Here is a 12,266-nt window from a genome sequence, read left to right on the forward strand (position 1 = left end):
GGGGGAACCCGCCCCGCCGGCGCCGCGCTCGCATCCTGCTGCCGCCGGAGCGACTTTCCCCCAGGAGGCAAAAAGGCCTCGGCGTTAGCAAAACGGGCACGGCAGGAACGAACGGGGGCGCTTGAACGGTGCAGTAGCCCGGGATACTCATAAACAGTGAATTGGCATCTGTCCCTGAAAAGGGATTTTTTCCATTTTTTTCCATTTCATACTTCCTCATACACCAGACATTTCTTTTCTTACAGTTACTTTTGGTCTCTGTTAGAGAAAAGACTTAAGCAATGATGCTGTCTGTGAACCTCCCCAAATATCTTCTGAATTCCTCAGTCAGCTTCAAGCAACAGATATATCCTTACGAGTTTCATGAGAGCTGAACCCAAACTGGATCTCCCAGCAGGAGGAAGGCAGGCAGGTTTCAGCACTCGTGAGTGTGTACATAGGTGTACACACACTTCTTGGTGGCAGCTGGCCAGGCAGCCCACGTGTCTTCAGCATGCCGGTACGGGTGCATCTCCAGATTATTTACAACCCCCCGCGCAGTGGTTTTACTTGGAAGGATTCTCACTGGGGGTCCAGTCCACGAAAGAGTGAACTTGGCGTCCCGCAAAAAAAGTTTCTCAAGAAAACCGTGTCTTTCAGACCGCTAGAGTCACTCAACTATGACACCTAACAAGCAAAAAGACAGTTGGTGGAACAAATCTGTCAAAAAGTTTTGTCCAGATCATTTATGAAAGCTACAAAAGGAGTAATCTTAGTTTTGTCATGAATGGGAAGCAAAGCGTATGACTTAAAAGCATGCTAAATAGGGGAAATAAAAGGATAGGGTTATCTTTTAATTCATTTCCTTTTGTTTTTGCAATAGAAAAAAGTGTTTCAAGCAAAATATTAGGATGTATGGTACAGAAATAGGAAGAAAAATATATCATCAAATAAATTAAGTTTCCTACTTGCCTGGAATGCTGTGAGCAGTTCTGTCCATCTCCTGGCAGAAAGGAGCCTGCAGAGGTTCAGGAAACTTGAAGAAGGCCGATCTGGATATTGGGGGCTCTGGAAAAATACAACAAAGAGATTTTCAAAAAGAGTATTAAATAATATAGGAAGAAAGAGAAATAAGCTAGATCAAAGTATACAAAAATCACAAATAGTCTGGAGAAATATCAGGAGTTTATTCTTGTCACACAAAAAAAAGGAACAGAACAATGATAATAGTGAAAAAAAACTTAAACTTGCTGAAAGGAAATAGTTTTCACAGAATGCAAAATTAGAAAAAAAAATTCTTCACATAGTGGAGATAAACTGCTCTGAGAACAAGAAAATTTGTAATTTGTATAAATAAAAATATCAACATTATAATGTTAAAAAAATATGAGAAGGATATAGAATTTCAGTCCTCAGAGTTTAGGATAATTTTTAGTTTTTAGAACTTAGGATAGTATTTTCATTTTGTTTATCCTGTATGTGCCTTCTGCAGGATTTATTGGATCTTTCTCCAAAGCATCTAATGCTGGCCACTTTTGGAAACAGGAGGTGGGACTAGTGGGGCTCTGCTAGCATTTGGTGGCTGTCACCACAGCTCTCATGCCTGTCTGGTGATTCTGTCCGGTTTCAGAGATCAGAGGGACTCGATGGAGCTTGTTTTCACAACTGACACCACTTCTGTGTCTGCCATTACTACATGACATTTTAGAACTCTTCATGATATGAACGTGTGGCTTCAGTCATGCTGCCCTTAACCACATGAAGCCATTGGAATTTACATTTAATAAGGAAGAGAAGAGGAGCAGATATGGCAGTGAAACTTTCCTTCCCCCTGTAGAGACGGTCCCAGCAAATTAGAAAAGTAGACAATTAAAGTATTTTATTTCTAGCTCTATATATTAAAAAAAACAGTATAGCATATCTATTAATGTTAGGGGAAAATGCATTTTTCTGATATATGTGCATTGTGGTAGCAAATCACATTTTTTTAGTGATATATGAAAGCATCCTCATTCCTTATTTTGGAGAGCTGGCCACTGTAGTTGCATTGCAAAACACAGAATGTAGTGTGGGCTAATTTACTACCTCTTTTGACAAATTATATTTGACAAATTTTGATAAATTATCTCACAATAGACTCTATGATGCCACAGTTAGATTACTAGTGGAACCTCTAGTTATCTGTATGCCGTACTGAAGTTTATTAAAATCTGTATTTTGCATGAATGTTTAGTGTTGTTCCACCTTTTCGTTACTTGTTTTCATTATTTGGTCTTGAGATTTACTTGTCATAACACTTTACAATCCTCATTATTTGTTTTTCCCCCCACAAAGATTTTCAGTCTTGATCTTGGAGGTATATCTGCTATCGTACTGAATGGATACGATGCAGTAAAAGAATGCCTTGTCCATCAAAGTGAAATTTTTGCAGATAGGCCATCTCTTCCTTTGTTTAAGAAGCTGACAAACATGGGAGGTAAGTGCTACTGTCTTAAATACAAAAATGTATTTTTTGCCCCATAGATGGGTTTATGATCACATGAAACACTTGCTTTATGTATTTTCTCTACTTCCTTATGTCCTTGCATAAAATATTTGATGCTTCTTTAAAGATATTAAAAGATTCTTCTGAATTCTGAAAAGAATTGTCACACTTGGACTGCTGTCCATAGCAAGAGATGTGTAATTCTTTGCCTCAAAATTCCCCCCCACAGACACAAATTAGTGGGAATTGATGGGCCTCTTTGTTCCTGGTGATCAATTAACTTTGAAGCATCTGTTAGTTATTTTTTGGCTGTGATCAGTGAAAGCATCTTCTGAAATAGCTACACTTAATCACCTCTTACTAGATTATTCCAATTGTTCAGTGTAAACTTCGAGTAACATTTTCTTTTGCATCTAGTCTTGCCTTCTGTATAGATTCAGTCCTCATGAGTTGCCAGATTTGCTTTCTGTAGCCTTCTTATTAAAAAGATCTGCATTGGATGAGCCTTTAACATCCAAAATTGTTTGGATGGGGAATTTCATGAATTGGAGGAATTTCAGGGCTTACAGCTCAAACTAAATTTTTGTAGTTCAATAGTTCAGTATTCCTCCATGGTTACTTTTGCTCTTTGTTTTCTACCTTTTATGCTTGGCATTGTAGCATCTCTGTTGCGCTACCTGTTTTACTTTGTGCTATAAAGCTTTCAGCCGAAACTCCAAAGTTGCACCTGTCTCCAGTTTGGAATGCATATTGTAACAGAGCTTTCCTTTGTATGTTCAATATCCATCCATTTACTTTTCTTAAACTGCTTAACTAATTTAGCTATGTTTATCCTGGACTAATTCTTGAATTCAAGTTTAATAGGTCATTTTATATTACAGAAGATTTCATTCCTTAACTTGTGTTTATCAGATGTATTTTTGAGTAATCACTACGTAAGAACAGTGAAGAAAGGGAAACATGAGCTTCAGCACATGGTAACAGCCACAGTATACACTTTGTGTCCTAGAGACACAAAGAGAGATTTGAGGAGAGATTGAGTTTTGATTACTAAAATGCTTTCATTTCTTTACGGATACACAATACTCCTGATGTACCTGCTCATGTTACAGTCATGCTGCACGTACTTGTGTGGAGGTATCCTTAGCGACTGTTCTATCTTGGATCCAATTTTCATCTGGATGAAATGAGTCCAAATTGATCTGATTTGTCTTTACACAAAGGTACAGAATCTATTACTCTACTAGGACAGGTTAGGCAAATGTATGTCAGGAGTAGTATAGGTAAACAATTCAGCTTTGAGACAGAAAGATTATTTATATAATCAATCACTTAGTGGTTCTTCCAGGCATCATGCTATCATTTGTAATTTATAATTTACCTTTAGAGTGGACTGATACCTTAAATAGTTTTATTTTCTTATGAGAGAAAAATAGAGTTGCATAAAATACTGTGTCAAAATATTTTTTCAGGCTTACTGAACAGTAAATATGGCAGAGGATGGACAGAACATCGCAAATTAGCCGTAAATACCTTTCGAATTTTTGGATATGGTCAAAGGTCCTTTGAACACAAAATTTCAGAAGAATCTATGTTTTTTCTTGATGCCATTGATACATACAAAGGCAAGCCATTTGATCTCAAGCACTTGATAACAAATGCCGTTTCAAATATTACTAACTTGATTATTTTCGGAGAACGTTTTACATATGAAGATACTGAATTTCAGCACATGATTGAGATCTTTAGTGAAAATGTTGAATTAGCTGCTAGTGCTTCTGTATTTTTATATAATGCTTTTCCTTGGATTGGTTTCTTGCCATTTGGGAAACACCAGCAGCTGTTTAAAAATGCAGCAGAAGTCTATGACTTTCTTCATGATCTTATTGAACGTGCCTCTGAAAATAGGAAGCCTCGATCACCTCGACATTTTGTAGATGCATATTTAGATGAGATGGATTGCAATGAAAATGATCCAGAATCTACATATTCAACAGAAAACTTAATTTTCTCTGTTGGGGAACTCATCATAGCTGGGACAGAAACCACAACAAATGTTTTAAGATGGGCAGTGTTATTTATGGCTCTATATCCAAACATTCAAGGTAAGGTTTTTGACATTCTGAGGAACTGATACACTTTCCTATTGCAAATTTAAAGTGCTTTTTCAAAACAGTAATTTGGAGTGCTTATCTATAGTCCTAACCAAAAAGAAAGGTTTGTACATATTAATCCATTTTCTAAATATATTATGGGCATAAGTGAAAAGTTTATTTTATCTGCAGATGAAGGAGATACTAAGTATAAACACAATATTTTAGTATATTGTTTTGTGAATAAATTTTTATGAAGCTTTAAAAGTTTTTCAATATAAAGAATTTATCCTAAAATAGGTAAGTTTAGTGGTACAATGCATACTATTGTTGGCAGACACACAAATCATCAGCAAAAGTTACGTAAATCAAGTTTCGGCTAATTTGCTTGGGTAAAATTTCTCTTTATCCTTAAGAGCCTAAATTCACAATAGACCTATAGAGATTTTTATACTTTTGGAAAATAGCATTTAAAAATTAAAAGATGTGTTAGACTCATTCCAAAGTGAGGTAGCCATATGGATGCCAGCCCAGACATTTAATGCAAAAATTTGGAATTTAGAGGCAGACAGTCATGCTTTTTGTTTCACTGCCCACACTTTGCTTTTCTCATCAAAATCTTATCACTGCTTAGCTCAACTAAGGATTTTCAGTTTTTGGAGAAAAAACAAACTAACTCAAACATTAAGGCTTGGAAAATTGCTGTTTAACCAAATAATGCTGCTCTAGTATCAGTTTCGTCATCTGTAGAATGGGGATTACAACACTACCCACGGCTATAATGCTCTTGAGATCAAGTGCTGCATGGGAAGCAGATATTATATATGACTCATTACATTTTCTTCTTATGGTAATAAGTGTATGCCTTTGTGCCTTCTAATTTTCTCAGTTAGAAAAATTTTTAATTTAAAATGGATGGGTAATAAACAGTTAGTCTTTTAAAATTCAAGGTCAATTTTTGTATTAACACTTTAGTTAAATACAGCTTTAAAAAATAAAGATTGAAAATTAAAATATGTAATGCTAATTACATATGTTAAGACCTGACACGCTAGGAGCAATACAAATCATTTGAATTAAATAAAAAAATTTGATGAGGATTTTTTTTAATCACTTATTATTATTTTAAGTCCACCAAACTGGTTCAAATACTGGTTAAAATATTTGGCTGAGCAAGTAGAGCCAAAGTTTGCTCAAATATCTTCTGATAGCCCTAACTTCTCACGTATTTTTTTATTTCATCTTTTCCAGTTAGATGATTAATTCATTCAACAGAATGAAACTAATTAGAGATTAAAAAACAGAAAAACTTTCTTCTTCTGGCCTGCGATTAAAAGCAAGTCTAACAGGATTTTATATGACAGGATTTTAAATGTTAGTTCTAGAAATGTTGAAGAACATATGAAAGAAGTAACTAGCTTCAGTTCGCTAAGTACAACTGATCATTTTTTGTGGAAGCTTAAAACTGCTTTTGCTATTTTTAACCAGTCAGCACATTTAAGATGGGTTACAACAAATGGATTTTTAAAAAATTAAATACTTCTGAGCTTCACCGATTCATCTATATGCTTAACACAATATAATAAACTATCAAAAAAGAAAAATTTAATGTAATAAAATGAAAAATTTAGAAAATGATTACTTAAGCTTCAGGATGCATATATACATGCTCCATATTTTTGTTAATGCATCTCCTTGTTAAGTGCCATAATTAGTTAAAAGGATATATGTCTTCTTTACATATGTATAAGAAACTTAAATGCAAAAAAGTTTACTTAAATCAAAGTTTCTGACCTGCTGATCTAAATCAGTCTGTCATGCCTCACAAACAACATTCAGATCTTAAAACAAGAACATCCTTACTCCTTTTCTATTCTGACCACGATAGTATTTTTGAATGGAGATCAATAAAACTCTAGTTTTGTATCTCTTAAACATTGGCCAGTTTCACAAAGATCCACTCACCTAAAATCATCTTCCAATCTCAGATTTTGCAGCGTAACTTTCTGAATCAGGATTCAAAATCAGTTCATCTGGGTAAAAATAAAAATTACCAATATGTTTCATTTATTTAGACTTTCTTCATCCAAGTATCGTAATATACACTGATACGTGACTAAATTACAAAACATACTTTCACTAAGCTGCTTCTTGTCTCTTTATTCTGATACAAAATACATTAACTTTAAATTAAAGAACCTGGTGATTCTGCTATAATTTCTCTGTCATTGCCCAGCTTTTCCTTATTGAACCCACAGGAAGTATAAAAATCTAACCTTATATTAATTAAAGGCTGTTTGACAGTTTCAACAAAGTGTATCAGAAGAAAAGAAAGAGGTTTGAATCCATATGAGATTATTTAAATAGCCTGTGAAATTATTTAAAAAAACCTTAAAGAATATTTTAATATTATATTTTGTTCTTTTACAGTTAAAATTTAGATGCTAACTACTGCTGTCCCTCTTACCCTCTTTATTGTTACCAGATATTTCAGTTTAAGAATGCATGATTTTATACTATAAAATTCTAAAGAATCCTGGCAGAATTAAACAAGGGAATGTTTAAGTGACTTATTTCAGAATTATATATGCCCACTTACATATTTGATGTACTTTGTCTTTGCAGTCTCATGCTTGCTCTCTTAATTTTGAAGAGTTCCAGAAAAAAAAAAGTAAAGTATATTAAGTCATCATATTGAAAATAATTAAATTTGAAATGAAGATAACTGGTGTATATGCTAGTAGGAATTCCTAGTAGCAGGATGAGGAAAACAGAATCTGAATTTAAGAGTTTATAAGGTACTATATTGTTGTATAAGATATTTCATGTTGTATAAGATATTTCATGTTTCAGTATTCTTTTAAAAGTATATATTTTATATCCTTTTTTTTTTTAGTTAAACTATTATACAATAAACAGATGTTTGTCCTTTTCCTAACAGGACAAGTTCAAAAAGAAATCGATTTAGTCATCGGTCCACACAAAATGCCTACTTTAGAAGAGAAATGCAAAATGCCATACACTGAGGCAGTTCTACATGAAGTTCTAAGATTCTGTAATATAGTTCCACTAGGTATTTTTCATGCAACTTCTAAAGATACTGTTGTGCGTGGTTATTCTATTCCTGAAGGCACTACAGTCATTACAAACCTTTACTCTGTTCATTTTGATGAAAAATACTGGAGCAACCCAGAAGTGTTTTTTCCTGAGAGGTTTTTGGACAGCAGTGGGCAGTTTATCAAGAAAGATGCATTTGTTCCTTTTTCACTAGGTAAGAGTGATTCCTTCCATTATTCTTTGTCAGAAATCTAGAAATGTACAACATGTAAGTGATGGCAATAGATCAGGAATGGACAGCACGATATGTAATATCCACAGTTCTGATAAAATAGCTGTTTTAAAACTATATTCAATATAAAGCTTAATATTATCTTTTATATAGATGAGCATTTTGTTATGTAAAATAATAAAAAAGACAACACTATCTCTTTATCTAAGGGTTTTAGACATTTCATATTATTGTGGTAAATAAGTGATATTTGTTTTGTTTTGTAATTAATATGCATAGTCCTTTCTGCTGAAGTTACTATGTACACATGATTTACATAACAAGTTTTCAAATTTCAGTACTCAGATCAGCACCAGAAATTGCAGATATTCTTCAGAACTAGCTTCAGAGTCAGTATATAGCACTGCCTTGACTTGAGGAAGTGTTCTGATGGTCCTAAATCATCTTTTTGGATCTGTATTTGGATGCTTATAAGGGATGGGAATCTATTTCATGTATTTTTAGTTACCTAAACATTAGGTTTTGGGCTACCTCTACAATCAGTGGAAAGACATAGCCTTGTCTACAGGATGACTTAGTTAACCTATCAGGGATACTCTTTCTCCAAATTTTAAGAGGAGCCAAAACAATTCCCTTAGACTAGATGCATAACTTCTAAGTTAGGATGTGATTCCATGTATTTTTATTAAGCTGCTTTTTACCTTACCTGTTCCAGATTTTGTTATCCATTAATCTGTTTCTTCCACAAACACCTTTACCCCCTGCAACTGGTCATGCATGAAATGAGAACTAACATTTCAAGGCATTATCCAGACCTGTTTCATATCTTTCTACTTATTATGTCAAGTAATAGTGATTGGCAGCAGGTATAATTAAGAAGATAGTAGAGGACAAAGACAGAAATTCAGTATCATTTGTTTAAAACATTTTCTCTCTAGAGTGGCACTTCAAGACAGGATAAAATGGTAAATAGCTTATCTAAATACATTTGACAGGATTACCTTCAACAGTATTCATGTAGTGAAAACTACCAATTTTCTGAAATGCATTTCTTGCCATAAAGTGCCATCTATCCTTTCTTACAGGATACCAAAATCAAATTCAAAGAGTTCCTCTTAGAACAGAAATGACTATTTTCATTCATAATATGAGTGAAAATCTAATTAAATAATTTTAAAACCATCTTTTCAAATACTTTTTTTTCAATCCAGGAAGACGACACTGTCTTGGAGAACAACTAGCCCGAATGGAAATGTTTTTGTTTTTCACTTCATTACTTCAACAGTTTCACCTGCGTTTTCCTCATGGTTTGATTCCAGATCTCAAACCAAAATTAGGTATGACATTACAACCACAGCCATACCTGATCTGTGCTGAAAGACGGTGAAGAGAAGGGTCTAGATTGTGAGGTGGTGTAAAATGCTTGAAGTTGTAGCCACGGAGGATCGACATTGATTTCTATTTTTAGATGTTTTCTTGTCAGAACAGCAAGAATTCTAAGGGCTTGCAGATAAATTCTGTCTATTTGTGCCTAAGTTTGTGGTTTTATTTACTTGGCTTTCACAAAAAAAAAAAAAAAAAAGAAAAAACAAAAACGACACTTCAACTAAAAATGTAAAACATGTCCTGTGTTTAAAGTTGATGTTTTCACTCCTTCAGTCTTTTCTGAATCTAATGTCTGATTCTGGTTTTAAACATGTACTTAGCAAGCCATTTTTACTTTGGAAGCATATTTTTATAAATAGAATATGGCTCAGAATTTTTATACTTGGACTCATCTGTGAAAATCCCACATAAATTATTTCAGCTAAGCTGTTCTTTATATCCATTGAATATACATAAGTAAAAAAGTTTTAAAGATATCTATTTAAATTTCTGTAACTAAGAATTATCTAACTGTATCTTTTCCAGCCTTGACAAATGATTTCTCAATTCAAGCCTTGTCTTGCCTCATCTTTCCAGTTGGTTTTCATTTTTTTTTCATTTTTCTTTCCAAGTTGGTTTTTCATTTTCTTCAACTTACCAGTTCATCTTTTCATTTTTCCAGTTTGTCATTTTCATTTTCACCAGAAACTCTGAATGTGGTATGCAAGTCCCTACTGTATGGAGAAAAGTGGGACCTCAGAACAAGGTTCAGAACAAAACCTGCGCTGAGCAAACAGTTACTTAAGGACAGGGCCAAATATCAGGCCTTGCTGTTTACACAGCGTATGCTTAGACTTGGAGCTGCAAACAGAAAATCTTCAACCACTCTGGGCCTCGAACCTTTTTCTGAAGGCAGAAATGTGACATTTTCTGCTGACACTGAGCAGAAATATTTCCTTTGTTTTGAAACTGCAAAAGAGAAGGATCAAGTGAAGCTAATATCATTCCACATAATAACCTAATGACAGAACAATGCCGCAAGTCCAGTTTAAATTATTTTCTCTGTCTGGTGGTAGTCAGACTTGCATGTCCCACAGAGCATCTCAAACCCCTATTTCTGGCTGCTCTGAAGGAGATATGCTGCCTACTGCTCTTGCTGAAGAACTGCTTTCTGGTAACAAAACAGACAAAATTCAAAAAGGAGAGGAGAGGAAGGATACGACGATGATAGCTGTGCATTAGGCACTCCGTGAAAAGTTGTGAATGAACCACTCCTAAGAGTGTGGCAGACAGTGGGGTGTAGGAGTGAGACAGCTGCTGAGATTCTCGGTGCTGTCAGGATTGCGACTCTGCTGGCTATCTGCATGAGCACATGTCAGGGGCTTGAGGAATATTAATGTAAAAATTGTGGAATCTGCAGAAATTAGGTACATAATTCAGCATACACTTCTTCCCATATCCCACCTACTCTTAGATTGGACAACCAGGACTTTGTAAGTATCTAAGTTTGCCCCCTGGGTAACAAGAAGTCTAGGATATCCTTAATTTAAGACATTTTTAAATAAATCTCAATTAAAGGAAAGAAAAAAATAAGAACGAGAGAACGTGCACGTGCACCAAGAACCCAAGAACCTATTCTTGTAGTGCTAAGCACAAAACACACTTGACTAGTGATAATTCCATTTTGCTGATGTATATTGAGATATAACTCTTCCCAATCTTTAATTCATTTAATGAGAACTATATTGATTTTGTCATTCTAGTTTCTAAATCAAAATGCCTTATAAAAGCCTTAGAATATCAATCCAAACTTTTGCCATTATATGCCAACTTACACTCTCATTAAGCAAATACACTTGACAACTGTCTTTCCTATGAGCCTATATCAACTTGTTATACTACACAAGTTTCATTCTGTATCAGTTTTCCTCATTATTTTTCCTAAGATATGACTGACATAGAATTATACTAATGATCCAGTTAAACCATTTAAAATATTGGACATATTAGCTGTTTCCAGTCCTCTGGAATTTCTCCATCATATCAGGTTTTTTAGTAATAACTTCGGTAGCCTACAGACCTCATCAGCCAGCCAGTTCTTCAGAATTTCCCAGTGAAAATTTTCTAAATCTGAAATATCTGGCATAAATGGCTGCTATTTAACATCCTTTTGTGACTAAAGTATTCATTGTGTGATAGAAATTCACTGGTTGGATTTTGGCCCAAATACAGAACAAGCATGCATTGAATAGTTCATCTTTTCAGCATTTTTGCTGGTGTTATTGCATTCTAAAAATCTCTGTGAATCCCATTAAAGAATGGATTGGTATCATTGAAAGGGGTTTCTTTGTGCTGCATTTTTGTTGGTTTGTTATTTTCGTAATATGCTTAAATGTTTGTATGCTTTAATAACTCCTTATCTTTCAACTCTGCTAACCATAGATTGTTTGTCACTTTTATTCCACTGTTAGTTTGCTGTATTTCATAGCTCAAAGTTTAAATTCATTACTATTCTATCTTTCCCTCTATTTGTTATATATAGCATAGCTGCTTATGCTTCCCTGCAAAGCTACATTGGTTTATTAATCAGTCATAGCTTTTTCTTGTCATAGAACTTAAAGATGAAAAAGACATTAAGTAATGTAGTTAATACCTGCAACAAGGTCAAATTGTTCCTGTTTGCAGGAGTATTGGACTAAGACAATACATCCAGATACTGATGGAAAGATTTCTTTAAGTTGTAACCTCTCATTTTTTCCTAGTAATGACATGTATTGGGCTCATGGTTTGACAGTTTTCCTAAATTTCACTTCCCTAGCATTTATAGACTTCTCATTTTTGCATAATTAGCTCTTTGAATTCATGATGATAACCAAAAAGAAGAAACTCTCAGATACCTTCTCTGTAACTCTGCTGATGCACCCAAATGCAGGAAAGGGCTTCTTTGCTGTCAGCTTAGCTAGGAATATGTATTCAGTTCACCTGAGCTGCTCTCAACCCCTGTGTTAATCCATGACTCCATGGCAATCTTTCCTTTTTTTTTTTTTTTTTTTCC

At 34.4% G+C, this 12,266-nt stretch overlaps 1 protein-coding gene across 3 annotated transcripts in view; it reads left to right on the forward strand.

The window, feature by feature from the left end:
- The first annotated feature begins 485 nt into the window (after positions 1–485).
- CYP2R1 (cytochrome P450 family 2 subfamily R member 1) overlaps positions 486–12,266 on the forward strand; it is a 23,518-nt gene continuing 11,737 nt past the window's right edge. For 2 of the 3 annotated variants that reach the window (XM_085317166.1, XM_085317165.1), the window contains exons 1-5: positions 486–499; positions 2,314–2,455; positions 3,937–4,569; positions 7,499–7,828; positions 9,058–9,183. In XM_085317166.1, coding sequence (XP_085173292.1) covers positions 494–499; positions 2,314–2,455; positions 3,937–4,569; positions 7,499–7,828; positions 9,058–9,183 — 1,237 coding nt within the window. In that variant the 5' untranslated portion in view covers positions 486–493. Of the gene's footprint in view, positions 500–2,313; positions 2,456–3,936; positions 4,570–7,498; positions 7,829–9,057; positions 11,550–12,266 lie in introns of those variants that run through there. The other variant, XM_085317167.1, reaches the window with a different exon arrangement.

Source organism: Rhea americana, unplaced genomic scaffold (assembly GCF_003343005.1).
Source record: "Rhea americana isolate MKP2758 unplaced genomic scaffold, rheAme1 scaffold_49, whole genome shotgun sequence".
Classification (NCBI taxonomy): domain Eukaryota; kingdom Metazoa; phylum Chordata; class Aves; order Rheiformes; family Rheidae; genus Rhea; species Rhea americana.